The sequence below is a fragment of the Geotrypetes seraphini genome, chromosome 4 (genome assembly GCF_902459505.1).
Source record: "Geotrypetes seraphini chromosome 4, aGeoSer1.1, whole genome shotgun sequence".
In the NCBI taxonomy this organism is placed as follows: domain Eukaryota; kingdom Metazoa; phylum Chordata; class Amphibia; order Gymnophiona; family Dermophiidae; genus Geotrypetes; species Geotrypetes seraphini.
This window is the reverse complement of record NC_047087.1, coordinates 311833525-311848640: the sequence shown is the minus strand read 5'-3', so window position 1 is coordinate 311848640 and position 15116 is coordinate 311833525. Positions and strand designations below refer to the sequence as shown.

At 45.4% G+C, this 15116-nt stretch overlaps 1 protein-coding gene across 5 annotated transcripts in view; it reads right to left on the bottom strand.

The window, feature by feature from the left end:
- TDRD1 (tudor domain containing 1) overlaps positions 1-15116 on the bottom strand; it is a 613801-nt gene that overhangs the window by 367616 nt on the left and 231069 nt on the right. For all 5 annotated transcript variants that reach the window (XM_033943145.1, XM_033943144.1, XM_033943148.1 and 2 more), the window contains one exon: positions 7052-7223. In XM_033943145.1, the coding sequence (XP_033799036.1) occupies positions 7052-7223 (172 nt within the window). The remainder of the gene's footprint in view (positions 1-7051; positions 7224-15116) is intronic.

The window sequence follows — 15116 nt, the reverse complement described above, 5'->3', positions numbered from 1 at the left end:
TGTTCAATATGTATGTAAGTGACATTGCTGAAGGGTTAGAAGGAAAAGTGTGCCTTTTTGCAGATGATACCAAGATTTGTAACAGAGTAGACACCGAAGAGGGAGTGGAAAATATGAAAAAGGATCTGCAAAAGTTAGAGGAATGGTCTAATGCCTGGCAACTAAAATTCAATGCAAAGAAATGCAGAGTAATGCATTTGGGGATTAATAATAGGAAGGAACCTGGGAGGAGAGAAGCTGATATGCACGGACGGGGAGAGGGACCTTGGGGTGATAGTGTCCGAAGATCTAAAGGCGAAAAAACAGTGTGACAAGGCAGTGGCTGCTGCCAGAAGGATTCTGGGCTGTATAAAGAGAGGCGTAGTCAGTAGAAGGAAGAAGGTGTTGATGCCCCTGTACAGGTCATTGGTGAGGCCCCACTTGGAGTATTGTGTTCAGTTTTGGAGACCGTATCTGGCGAAAGACGTAAGAAGACTTGAGGCGGTCCAGAGGAGGGCGACGAAAATGATAGGAGGCTTGCGCCAGAAGACATATGAGGAGAGACTGGAAGCCCTGAATATGTATACCCTAGAGGAAAGGAGAGACAGGGGAGATATGATTCAGATGTTCAAATACTTAAAGGGTATTAAGGTAGAACAAAATCTTTTCCAGAGAAAGGAAAATGGTAAAACCAGAGGACATAATTTGAGGTTGAGGGGTGGTAGATTCAGGGGCAATGTTAGGAAATTCTACTTTACGGAGAGGGTGGTGGATGCCTGGAATGCGCTCCCGAGAGAGGTGGTGGAGAGTAAAACTGTGACTGAGTTCAAAGAAGCGTGGGATGAACACAGAAGATTTAGAATCAGAAAATAATATTAAAGATTGAACTAGGCCAGTTACTGGGCAGACTTGTACGGTCTGTGTCTGTGCATGGCCGTTTGGAGGAGGATGGGCAGGGGAGGACTTCAATGGCTGGGAGGGTGTAGATGGGCTGGAGTAAGTCTTAACAGAGATTTCGGCAGTTGGAACCCAAGCACAGTACCGGGTAAAGCTTTGGATTCTCGCCCAGAAATAGCTAAGAAGAAAAAAAAAATAAAATAATAATTTAAATTGAATCAGGTTGGGCAGACTGGATGGACCATTCGGGTCTTTATCTGCCGTCATCTACTATGTTACTATGTTACTATAAGGATCCACCTGAAGCCCCGCACACCAAGCCTGAAAACACCTTCAGGCTTTCGCTTAGGCCGAGACCATCGATTTCCACTTGCTCTGAAAAAGCATGGCGATAACCACAGAGGAATAACCCCTGGCCATTAAGGCTGCCCGCTCAAGTGCCAGGCCATAAGACCAAAACGATCCAGATCTTGAAGTGCAAACGGTCCCTGCGTGAGCAACCGCCGATGGCAAGGAAGACGCAGACTGCTCACGGAGCTCAACCTCACAAGGTCTGCGTACCAAGGTCGTCTGGGCCAGTCCGAAGCCACAAGGATCATCGGACCCCTGTGCAAGGACACCCGGTGAAAAACGCGCCCTATCATGTGCCACTGGGGAAAGACATACAGAAGTTCACCCGTGGGCCAAGGTTGAACCAAAGTGTCAAGTCCGGTGCTGCCGACCTCTCGTCAGTGGCTGAAGAATCTATCTGCCTTCCTGTTCACTGAGGACGCCATCAAATCAAAAGTGGGACAACCCCAGCGGCACACTATGGCCTTGAAAGCCAGCCCTGACAGGGACCATTCTCCCTGGTCCAGATTCTGACGACTGAGGAAGTCTGCCTGAATGTTGTCGACGACGGCCACATGAGCCGCAGATAAAGCCAAAAGATGGCGCTCCGCCCAAGCAAACAGCATCCAAGCTTTCAATCCCAGCAGACCCAGTTATGTCTAACACCAGCTCTAGCAGGATATATATTTCAAATCTGATATATTCTAATCACAAAATAGAAATAAAATTATTTTTTTCTACCTTTTGTCGTCTCTGGTTTCTGCTTTCAATCTTCTTTTCACTCTCTTCCTTCCAGCGTCTGCCCTCTCTGTCTCTTCAATCCAGCATCTGCCCGTTCCATCCACTGTCCCCCCTTTCATATGGTATCTGTCTTCTTTCTATGCCCCTCTCCCCTTTCCATCCAGCTTGTGCCCCCTCTCTCCTTTTTACATGATTCATTCCAGCTTTATTGCTCTCTTCATTTTTATCTCTCCTACACCAGATCTATCATCGTTGTCCCTCTCTGCTTATTTCTCTGCTGACCCCCTTCCTATCATCAGTCTCTCTACTTTCTCATGCCTGTGTCTCCCCTTCCCCTCCTCTAATCTCTCTGCCAGCTGTTTCCTTCCTTTTTTCATTCTCCCTTTCCTCTTCCTCCTGTCCAGCAGTAATTCTCTTCCCTCCCCTCCCAGCAGCATCTCTCCTTCTCCCTCTCCAGTAGCAGCTGTCCCCTTTTTTTCCTTGCCCAGCAGCTTCCCAGATTCCTTTCCCTCCTCCCCTCCCAGAAGCATCTCTCCTTCTCCCTCTCCAGTAGCAGCTGTCCCTTTTTTTCCTTGCCCAGCAGCTTCCCAGATTCCTTTCCCTCCTCCCCTCCCAGAAGCATCTCTCCTTCTCCCTCTCCAGTAGCAGCTGTCCTTTTTTTCCTTGCCCAACAGCTTCCCAGATTCCTTTCCCTCCTTCCCTCCCAGAAGCATCTCTCCTTCTCCCTCTCCAGTAGCAGCTGTCCCTTTTTTTCCTTGCCCAGCAGCTTCCCAGATTCCTTTCCCTCCTCCCCTCCCAGAAGCATCTCTCCTTCTCCCTCTCCAGTAGCAGCTGTCCCTTTTTTCCCTTGCCCAGCAGCTTTCCAGATTCATTTCCCTCCTCCCCTCCCAGAAGCATCTCTCCTTCTCCCTCTCCAGTAGCAGCTGTCCTTTTTTTTCCTTGCCCAACAGCTTCCCAGATTCCTTTCCCTCCTTCCCTCCCAGAAGCATCTCTCCTTCTCCCTCTCCAGTAGCAGCTGTCCCTTTTTTCCCTTGCCCAGCAGCTTTCCAGATTCATTTCCCTCCTCCCCTCCCAGAAGCATTTCTCCTTCTCCCTCTCCAGTAGCAGCTGTCCCTTTTTTTCCTTGCCCAGCAGCTTCCCAGATTCCTTTCCCTCCTCCCCTCCCAGAAGCATCTCTCCTTCTCCCTCTCCAGTAGCAGCTGTCCCTTTTTTTCCTTGCCCAGCAGCTTCCCAGATTCCTTTCCCTCCTTCCCTCCCAGAAGCATCTCTCCTTCTCCTTCTCCAGTAGCAGCTGTCCATTTTTTCCTTGCCCAGCAGCTTCCCAGATTCCTTTCCCTCCTCCCCTCCCAGAAGCATCTCTCCTTCTCCCTCTCCAGTAGCAGCTGTCCCTTTTTTTCCCTTGCCCAGCAGCTTCTGATAGTGGCTTTCTCCCCTCCCAGCAGCTCTTCTTACTTCCCAGCGCAGCGATTCAGGAAGGCAGCCTCAGGTCCTTTGTTGGGTCGCGCCGCCTCTGAGGAAAGAGGAAGTTGCATCATCAGAGGCAGCCGCAACTCAGCAAAAGCCCCGAGGCTGCCTTCGTGAATCGCTGCGCTGGGAAGTAAAGGAGAGCTGCAGAGAGGGGAGAAAGCCATTGTCGGAGGCTCCCCAAGATCTCTCCGGCCCAGCGCACGCTTCACATGTTGATCTTGCCGGCCCTGCGCAGACCGGCAGGAAGTTGAAGTAAGTCAATCTTGCCGGCCCTGCACGGACCGGCAAAAATTTCTTGCGGACCTCCACCGGTCCGCAGACCGGCGGTTGAAGAACTGTGGTCTAGAGGACCCTGCGAACTACTGTCCAATTGCTAACATCCCTTTTCTGGCAAAAATCACCAAAAGGGTAGTATTTAACCAGCTGTCGGACTTTGTTGAATCCACAAACGTACTGTATCCTAATCAAACCGGTTTTAGGAAAAATCACAACACTGAATATTCATTAATAGGCCTCACCACGAACATCATCTATAATCTAGACCATCATAACTCGGTCAATCTCTTTTCCCTTGACCTTTCGGCAGCATTTGACACCATCGATCATTCTCTTCTCTTAGACAGATTACAAACTATAGGCGTCTGTGATTTATCATTACAGTGGTTTACTTCTTTTCTATCCAATCGATCATCTACGGTATACTCTAACAACACAAGTTCTAAATCATTCTCACACAACTATGGAATCCCTCAGGGTTCTATTTTGTCTCCGTTGCTGTTTAACATCTTTCTTTCACCTTTACTAAGTCTAAGTAAATCTATAGGCTTCACCACTTACGCTTACGCAGACGATATTCAATTGACCCACCCTTTTAACCCCGAAAATCCTAATGAAATACTTCTAATCAACCAAAAATTAGAAAAAATAAAAAACTGGCTTACACAAAATAGACTAGCTTTAAATATAACAAAAACTAAGGCTTTATGCTTTCCAATGAAACAGGGATTAAAATTATCAGCTCCTTTCTTAATAGATAATAAAACCATTGGTTTAGTATCATCATTAAAGTTATTAGGGGTTATCATCGATGACAAATTCTCTTATCAAGAGCACATCAGCAATGTAGTCAAATGTTGCTTTTATCGTTTGCGTTTAATTCGATCTATGTCCAAGTTTCTAGAACAGAAATCTTTAAACATTTTAATACATTCTCTCGTCATAGCTAAATTAGATTACTGCAATTCACTTCTGTTAAATATCACTCAAAAGGAAAAAAAAACGTTTACAAATAATTCAAAATACTGCAATTAAAATTATTCACAATGGAAAAAAATACGATCATGTAACACCCTTTTTAATAGACTCACACTGGCTTCCCATTAATCAAAGAATAACATATAAAATACTACTTTTAGCATTTAAAACATTATCCACTAATGAACCTCAATTTATAGACCGGTTACTAGTTCCATATAACACGACACGTTCCCTGCGGTCTACAACACAAGGGTTACTTATGGTTCCTTCCTTGAAAATTATTGGAACCAGACGTCATGACATATTTTCAGTTATGGCCCATCTTACCTGGAATGCTCTCCTCTTATACATAAGAGAAGTCAAAGACCTTAACATATTTAAAACCAATTTAAAAACTTTTCTTTTTAAAGCTTCTTTTAATCTTTAAACAACTCTTTTTAACCATTTTATCCCAATCCTTATGTTTTTTCCCTTACTTGCCTTTTTCTCTCTTTTCATTAGAATAATAGTAATTTTGTAACTTTCTCCTTACCTTTTCCCTTTCCTTATGTACCTAAGTTTGTCTGTATTGTCAGTTTGTTTTTTATCCCCCTTTTAAAGCTGTACATCATATATTTTTAATGCCACTCGCTTAGTATGTAATAAGCGATTTATCAAATTTAATTAAACTTGAAACTTGAACACAATGAGCACTTTTTTCCTTTAAAAGTGCTCATTGCAAAAACTGCTAAGCTGAAAATCAAAATGCCAGATAGCAATTAAATACAATTAAGGTCAATTGAAGGCTTTCCTTCAGACCTCAGGACTTATATATATATATATATATATATATATATATATAACTTTACTTCACAATAGAGCAGCAAAACTGGACAGACAACTCACCAATCTGCTGTCATCGAACACAGACTACAAATCTTCAAAAAACAAACAAAAACCCTTCTCTTCAAAAAATACATAAAATCTATATAACACAACCAGATTATCTCAGCAAAAAAAACAAAACAAAAAAAACATGTTCAATCTACTCCTTATATATTTCTAAATATCATGACAACTCTTATGTTATCCGCATTATTTATTTAGCAATATGACAATTCTTATGTAATCCGCCTTGAACCACAAGGTAATGGCGGAACTGAAATCACTAATGTAATGTAATGTAATAGAATAGACCCCACTAGCTCTCTAAGCCATATACCTTGCCGGTATTGGTGGCAAGGCTTACAGCTGAGGCACATCTCCTGAAAAATTTTGGGGAGGTAGGGGAAATGTGGGGAGGGACTCGAACCGTCGAGTGTGGCACTCCTGAGGTCAGACGGACCTCCAAAAGAGTCCCCCAAGCTCAATCCTGCACCACAGACGAAGACCAGGCCTCATAACAAAATCCAACAGCCCTACACTAACTCAGGGAAGACTGCACAGGCTTACCACCTCCACCTGCTGGAGACTGAGTGCAGACTGATTGTACTTGGGACCACACAGCCCACTTGTACTACAGCCAAATGTTTGTATCTCAGTCTCTACCTGTTGGTCATGGTGAGCTATTACCCATCAGTGAGCTGTGTCGGTCTGGAGAGACGCTTAAAGAATAAACGTTAACTGGTGTGCTATGCTCTCTCTAGCCTTATTCAGATCCAGTTGCTTTTGAATCTTAATCTTTGAGTTTTTTAATCACAATATTGTTCTTATTAACCATTTTCTAGACATTAAGGCTCAGATTCTCAAAACGGCACCATTGTTGACAGCCACCAACTGTGTGTCAATTACGCAATGACACCATTTAAAGAATCGTGCCTCTGCCTAAGGTAGGCATCAGAAATGTAGGCCAGGACAAGGCCTACATTTCCAGTGCCTTTGATGTGAATTGCGCCTAGTGCTTTACGGTGTTTAACGCTACCTTTCTCTGACATTAGCCATGCCTAAAGTGTTATTAGGTGCCTTAAACCATCTACGTAGTTGTGATTCCAGTGCCATTTTTTTTTAAGATGCTGAAGTTAAAGCACTGCTTATAAAATATGGGCCTAAATTCCTATCAACTCTCTTGTATGTTGTCTTGATCAGACTAAGCTCTGTCTCATGTATATTGGTACAACACTGCATACATCTTGTAGCAGTAGCAAATCTAAGTGTGGGATCATTATGGTATAGTAAAAAAAAAAAATATATATATATATATATATATATATATATATATATATTAACAATGTTAACAGGTAAGACAACAATCTGGAGAGGGAAAGGACCCAAGAGATCAAACATACTTTAAGCAATACCAGTAAGAGGTAGCTTGTACTAATTATGAGGAATCATTGTGAGAAAAAGCTGTGGTACTGTTCAGGAAACTAGAAAGAAATGGCAGGGAGAGAACTAATTTTACCGGATTCTAGGATAATATCTACTGCAAAGCATATGCTATCCTCTTGATGTGTGTCCAGGACTATAGCTGAGTGGCATTGTCCCCCCAGCAGCAGCTGTCTTGCAGCACTAATGCAATCTCGTGTCCATCCTCCATGCTTGGATACAATATTTGCAAGACAGCATTTAATGGCCTAGGGAGAAAATACAACAGACAGGAAAGGATTACAGCAAGTATTCAGGAGACAAAACATTCAGCTATTAGAACATCCCACAATGCCAAATACCTAAAATCAAGCAAATCTTCAGGCAACAGAGATGAGTTAAGGAGAAATTAGGTTCTTACCTGCTAATTTTCTTTATTTTAGTCTCTCCAGACCGGCATAGTTCACGGATGGGTAATAGTTCACCATGATCAGCAGCTGAAAACTGAGACAAACTTTTGGCTGTAGTACAAGTGGGTTGTGCATTATCCAGTACATTCAGACTGCCGAATAAGCAAGCAGAACCAAGAAACTAACAATTGAACTAATAATAGCAATAACACTCCAAACGAGGAGCAACCACTTAACATAAGGAAATACTTTTAGAAATTGAATAGGATAAGGACCTTCATTAACATCCCCACAGCTCGCCAGCTAAGCTAGATGAACCAAAGGCCACTGTTCTTTTCATCTCCCCCTACCTTCACAAAAAAGCACAGTTACTTACCATAACAGTTGTTATCCAGGGACAGCAGGCAGATTTTCTCAACAAGTGGGTGACGTCACCCCGCAGTGGACAGCCTTGCAAGCAGACTTGCTTGAAGATCTATATAAGAGCTTACGGGTGCTGCACTGCGCATGCGCGAGTGCCTTCCTGACCGAGTGAGGGTGCGTGTCTCCTGTGAGGTACCTCAGTTCAGATATTTAGCTAAGAAGCCAACCAAGTGGGTTGTGAGAATATCTGCCTGCTGTCCCTGGATAACAACTGTTACGGTAAGTAACTGTGCTTTATCCTAGGACAAGCAGGCAGCATATTATCAACAGGTAGGTGACCTCAAAACTAAGCAAAAAGGGATGGAGGAAGAGTTGGCAATTCAAGAAAAGAGATTTTGCAAAACAGACTGGTCAAAATGGCCATCCCTTCTGGAGAAAGTATCCAGACAGTAATGAGAGGTGAATGTATGAACCGAGGACCAAGTGGCAGCCTTGCAGATTTCCTCAATAGGAGTTGGTCTGAGGAAAGCTACAGATGTCGCCATTGCTCTAATTCTGTGGCCCGTGACTCGACCCTGCAGAGGGAGACCAGCCTGAGCATAGCAGAAAGAGATGCAAGCAGTCATCCAGTTAGATATGGTTCGCTTCGAGACAGGATGCCCCAACTTATTTGGATCGAAGGAGATGAAAAGTTGTGGGACTGTTCTGTGAGGTTGAGTGCGTTGCAAGTAGACAGCCAAGGCACGCTTACAGTCCAAAGTATGGAACTCCACTTCTCCAGGGTGAGAATGAGGCTTCAGAATAAATACTGGAAGAACAATAGATTGATTGATGTGAAATTCTGAAACTGCCTAAGGCAAGAATTTTGGATGAGTACGGAGGACCACTTTGTCATGGTGGAAAACTGTGAAAGGTGGATCCGCAACCAAAGCTTGCAACTCACTGACTCTTCGAGCAGACGTGAGGGCAATCAGGAACACCACTTTCCAAGTAAGGTACTTGGTTCAAATGGAGGATTCATCAATCGAGCCAGGATGACATTGAGATCCCAGACCACTGGAGGTGGTTTGAGCAGTGGATTAACATTAAAAATTCCTTTCATGAAGCAGGAAACCATAGGGTGTGCAGACAGAGGTTTCCCATCAAGAGGCTGATGAAAACCAGCAATCGTACTGAGATGGACCCGTATAGATGTAGACTGGAGTTCATACTCTGATAAATGAAGTAAATAATCTAAAACAGAAGCCAAGGAGGTTGACATTGGCTCCAGGTGGTGAGTAGAACACCAAGCAGAAAATCTAGTCCATTTTTTACCGTAACACTGCCTAGTGGACGGCTTTCGGGAAGCTACCAAAATGTCCTGTACAGATTGAGAAAACTGTAAAGAGTCAGTTAGGTTGAAAGGTACCAAGCTGTTAAGTGTAGAGACTGCAGATTGGGATGAAGCAAGGACCCTCGACTCTGAGTAAGCAGAGAGGGAAAAACTGGTAGAAGCAGAGGCTCCCTGGTGCTGAGTTGAAGTAGAAGGGAATACCACGGTTGTCTGGGCCCCCGAGGAGCTATCAGAATCAGGGTGATATGTTCTGTCTTGAGTTTGACAAGAGTCTTGAGAATCAGAGGGAATTGAGGGAAGGCATAGAGAAACTGACCCGTCCAGTCCAGGAGTAAAAGCATCTGCCTCGAGATGCTGGGAAGAGTATATCCGGGAGCAGAACTGAGACAGTTTGTTGTTGAGGGGGGACGCAAAAAGGTCTATCTGAGGGGTCCCCCATTGAACAAACACTTGACGTAGAGGGGAGGAATTGAGTGTCCATTCGTGAGGTTGCAGAAGATGACTCAATTTGTCCACCAGGCAGTGTGCTGACCTTGAATGTATACAGCTCTGAGAAAGATGTTTTGATGGATTGCCCAATCCCACAGCTTCAGAGCTTCTTGACAAAGGGAGTGAGATCCCGTACCTCCCTGTTTGTTGACATAGTACATGGCGACTTGGTTGTCCGTCCGGACAAGGACTATGTTGTTGTGAAGAAGGTGTTGAAAAGTTTTGAGAGCATTGAAAATCGCTCTGAGTTCCAACAGATTGATGTGACAAAGAAGGTCTGCAGGAGACCAATAGCCTTGGGTACGAAGACCGTCTAAATGGGCTCCCCATGTGTAGGTTGACGAGTCTGTTGTGAGAACCTTCTTATGAGGGGCAGCGTGGAATAGCAAACCTCTGGAAAGATTGGAAGAGAGCATCCACCAGTGAAGAGACTGCCTCAACAAAACAGTTACTGTGATTTGTTGAGAAAGTGGGTCGGTAGCTTGTTGCCACTGAGATGCCAAGGTCCACTGAGGTATGAGAAGGTGAAGTCTGGCAAAAGGAGTTACGTAAACTGTAAAAGCCATGTTACCGAGTAGAATCATCATTTGTCTCGCTGAGACCGATAGGAGATGAGACACCTGATGGCAAAGAAGATTGAGAGCATCTTGGCGTGGTGGAGGCAGGAACGCTCTGACAGTGTCTAGGATGGCCCCTATGAACTGAAGAGACTGTGAGGGGTGCAACTGGGATTTTGGAAAGTTAACTTCGAACCTCAGACATTGTAGGAACGTAATAGTCTGTCAGGTCACTGCAATAACCCTTTGATGAGAGGCGGCTTTGATGAGCCAGTCGTCCAGGTAGGGAAAAACTTGAAGACCCTGTGTACAGAGGACTGCAGCCACCACCACCAGACACTTTGTGAAGACTCTGGGGGATGAGGCGAGTCCGAAAGGAAGAACTCTGTATTGCAGATGAAGATTCCCCACCCGGAATCGTAAATATTTGCGAGAGGCTGGATGTATCGGGATACGAGTGTAAGCCTCTTTGAGATCCAGAGAGCCTAGCCAATCTTCCTGATTCATCAGGGAATATAAGGTTGGTAAAGAAAGCATCCCAAACTTCTCTTTGACTAGAAACTTGTTGAGAGCTCTGAGGTCCAGAATGGGTCGCAAATCCCCCATCTTCTTTGGGACTAGAAAATAACGGGAATAAAAGCCCATGTCCCGTTGGTTCGAGGGAACCTCTTCGACAGCACGAAGGCAAAGAAGAGCCTGAGCTTCTTGAAAAAGAAGGGGAAGTTGCGATGAACTGGAAGGACACTTTTGGAGGGCGATCTGGAGGCACCTGAAGAAAGTGAAGTGAGTATCCCTCCCGAAAGATGGTGAGAACTCAAAGATCTGAGGTGATCATCTCCCACTGGTGATAAAAATGGTGAAGACGACCTCCTATTGGTAGAAGAGAAGTCTGACGGAGGGAGGTTAGTATGCTCAGACTGGGAATGTCAAAAAGACTGAGCTGGTTTAGCCGCAGCAGGAGTCTGAGCTTTTTGCTGTCGTTGTTGCTGTGGCGGTCGTCTAGGTGGAGGCCTGGAGAAAGCTGGGGTCGTTTTTTGAGGATGGGCGAGCAGGAGGAGTCTTAGGCTTCGGCCGAATCAAGGAAGCAAAAGAGCGCTCAGGTTCAGAGGCGCTTTGCAACAGCTTCAATGGAATCATCGAAAAGTTCATTTCCCTGGCAAGGCAAGTTCGCTAGACGGTCCTGCAAATTGGGATCCATATCAACAATGTGAAGCCAAGCAAGATGATGCATGGCTACTGCAAAAGCGCTCAAAGGCATCGTATGTGGCTTGCAACATGAAGAGTCGAAGTTGGAACAGAGTTCGAATAATCTGTTTGAATTCTGGAAGACATTGTTCCTCAAGAGCCGGATAAATCTTAGGCATGATTTTGAGGAAGTAATTAAAATAAGCAGTGAAAGTGTAATTGTAATTGAGAATTCTGTTAGCCATCATGGAATTCTGATAGATTCTACAGTCAAACTTGTCCACGGTACGGCCCTCCCTGCGTAAAGCTTAGAACGTTGAGCTTTCTTTAATGAAGATTCCACATCCAAGGACTGAAGAGACAATTGAGGTTTCTCAAATCCCTTACAAGGTACAGTGCGATATCTGGATTCCAGCTTAGCTGGAATGGCTTTAATGGAATAAGGAGTTTCCATATTCCTGAAGAAAGTTTGCTTTAAGACAGGAGTCATAGGAAGCCTCAAGGCAACTCCATGTCGGCCAAGTATTCAGGAGTGTACTTGGAATCAGAGTGGAGATCCAGCTGAAGAGCTTTCCCCATGTCAAAGACAAATCTCACAAATGAGGCAGACTTTGATGTAGAAGGACCCTCAGGAGAAGGAGAGCGAGACTTAGGAGTCACTGAATAGGAAGGAGAAGCCTCTCTGGAATATTGAGAAGGAGGCTCAGAATCCAAGTGTACAGTGACTGAAGAAGCTCCACTATATGTGACCGGAGGAGTTAGAGAATGCTTGCACTTAAGAAGCCTTGATGGTGAATGGTGAAGTCCCCGGGGTCCGAGGCACAGAGTGGGTTGAGACAGGGGGAGAAGGCTCCCTCGGAGGCGGTCTCGATGGAGGAGTCTTCGACCTCGATGGACTTCAAGGAGAAGCAGCCGGTGTAAAAGCTTTGCGAGACTTATGTTTAGATTTTGAAGAAGTCTCGACAGCCTTTGATAGACGAGGCATAGAAGACTCAGTATCTGGAAGAGGAGAGGACTTCTGCTGGAGAAAAAGACTCCTGACTGCGCTTGGAAGCAAGATGCCTCGAGCGATGCCTCGATCAAGGTTGAGGAGACTGTGTCCCAGGAGGAGGCGAAGAGTCACTGGATGATAAGCGACGAGACTTCCGAGGCTTGCCTCGAGGTGCTTCAACAGGAGGTTCAAGCTGATGCTCAGGCTGGCTCGCAGGAAGCAGGGTCAAGGCCGGGAGGAGCTGAGCCATGACCGAAGAAATCTGAGTGGTCAGAATGGCTTTCAACATGTCCTCAAACATGGGCACCGAGACGAAGGGATTAGGTCTCGAAGGTGCAGCAGTGCGCCTAGCCCGCCTACTCCACAGGGCTTTAAACTAGGTAAGTCGGGGGAGGGTACAGGCACAAACAACATACCAGGCGAACTAAAATGCCAATACATTTATGAGGCTGAGGAAAGTAGACACCGAAATTCTGGGTCAGGGGTGAGTGCACACACTTTTGAGTCGGGAGTAGGGTCACATCATATTTATGGGTCACATTGTAATTCTGGGTCTAGGGGGGAGTACACACTGTAGTTCTGGGTATATGGGGAGTACACATTGTGGTTCTGAGCCTCAGGAAAGCACAAATAACACAAACAATGCTAAAGGTGTTCAAATAGCTCAAACAGGAATATCCCCACTGAGACATAACAAAAATATAACATGGAGGGCTATGTACGTCAACGCACACAGTTTAGGAAACAAGATCCTGGAATTGGAAACAGAAATAAGGAATGCCGACCTGGATGTGGTGGCGATATCCGAAACCTGGCTCACAGACTCCCACGGGTGGGACATGGTCATACCGGGTTACAACTTGCTTCGCCGGGACAGAGAGGGTAGGAAGGGAGGGGGTGTAGCATTATATACTAAAGATGACATTAAGGTCACGAGAATCTCAGATGTCCAGTATACTGGGGAATCCCTTTGGGTTAATTTGGCCAGAGGGAAGGACAAATGCTTGTATCTTGGCGTAATTTACAGACCCCCAAGACAACAGGATGACCTGGATATGGAAATAATCGAAGATATAGAAAATATCACCTTGCGTGGGGACACAGTATTGCTAGGTGACTTCAACATGCCTGATGTGGATTGGGTTACACTTACCTCTGCTTCCGGCAGCAGCAGGAGGCTATTAAACTCTATGAAAGGAGCAAGCCTCAGGCAACTGGTGTTGGAACCGACAAGGGATCAGGCAATACTGGACCTGATACTTACCAATGGAGAAAGTGTCACAGAGGTCTCGGTGGGCGACACATTGGCCTCCAGTGACCACAACATGGTATGGTTCAATATCAGGAAAGGTTTCACTAAATCTACTACACTAACCAAAGTCCTCAAATTCAAGGACACAAATTTCAAAGAAATGGGAGACTTCGTTCACCAGGCGCTACAAAGCCAAGAAGAAACCGATAACGTGGAAGACATGTGGTCGACTTTGAAAGCAACCATACAAGAAGCAACAAACCGCTATGTAAAATCAGTAAGTAAACGGCGAAGGAACAATAAGCCACAGTGGTTTACTGCGGAGATCTCAGACCTGATCAAGGAGAAGAAAAAAGCATTCATCTCTTACAAACAATCAGGGAAGCAGGACTCTAGAGTAGACTACCTGGCCAAATCAAAAGCCATCAAAACAGCAGTCAGGGAGGCTAAATTCCTCATGGAGGAGTCTCTAGCAAAGAACATCCAGAAGGGAGATAAATCCTTCTTCAGGTATATCAGTGATAGAAGAAAAAACTCAGGCGGGATTGTACGTCTTAGGAAACCAGACGGAGACTATGTGGAAAAGGATTCGGAAAAAGCCCAACTATTAAATGAATACTTCTGCTCAGTCTTCACCCGAGAAGCGCCAGGGCTCGGCCCTCAGCTACAGACAAGGGTTGGCTCAGTTGACCCGTTTAGTAACTTTGAGTTTACGTCCAGCAGTGTCTACGGTGAGCTGTCAAAGCTCAAGGTTAACAAAGCAATGGGGCCGGACAACCTGCACCCCAGGGTGCTTAGGGAGCTGAGTGATGTCTTGGCGGAGCCACTGTCCGCGCTCTTCAACCTCTCCCTTAGTACAGGCAGTGTCCCGTTGGACTGGAGGACGGCTAACGTCATTCCACTCCAACGGAATGACTCAAAGATGGAGACAGCAAACTACAGACCAGTGAGTCTAACATCGATAGTGAGCAAACTAATGGAAACTCTAATCAAACACCAATTAGATAAGATCCTGGATGAGGAGAATCTACGGGATCCCCGACAACATGGATTTACTAAGGGGAGATCCTGCCAATCCAACCTGATCAGCTTCTTTGACTGGGTAACGGAGAAGCTGGATATTGGGGAGTCCCTGGACATCGTGTACCTGGACTTTAGCAAAGCATTCGATAGCGTACCACACCGCAGGTTACTGAGCAAGATGAGTTCTATAGGATTAGGTGACACATTGATGAAATGGGTTGGGAGCTGGCTTGGAGGTAGGCTCCAAAGGGTGGTGGTGAACGGCACCCCCTCCGAAATGACGGAGGTGATTAGTGGAGTACCACAGGGCTCAGTCTTGGGCCCAATCCTATTCAACATCTTTATAAGAGACTTGGCAGAAGGGCTTCGAGGTAAAATAACATTATTCGCCGATGACGCCAAACTGAGTAATGTAGTGGGCAAATGCACAACAGACGAAGATTCAGTGCCCGACAACATGATGCACGACCTACTCCTACTGGAGCGATGGTCTAGAACATGGCAACTCAACTTCAATGCCAAAAAATGCAAAGTTATGCACCTGGGCAGCCAGAATCCA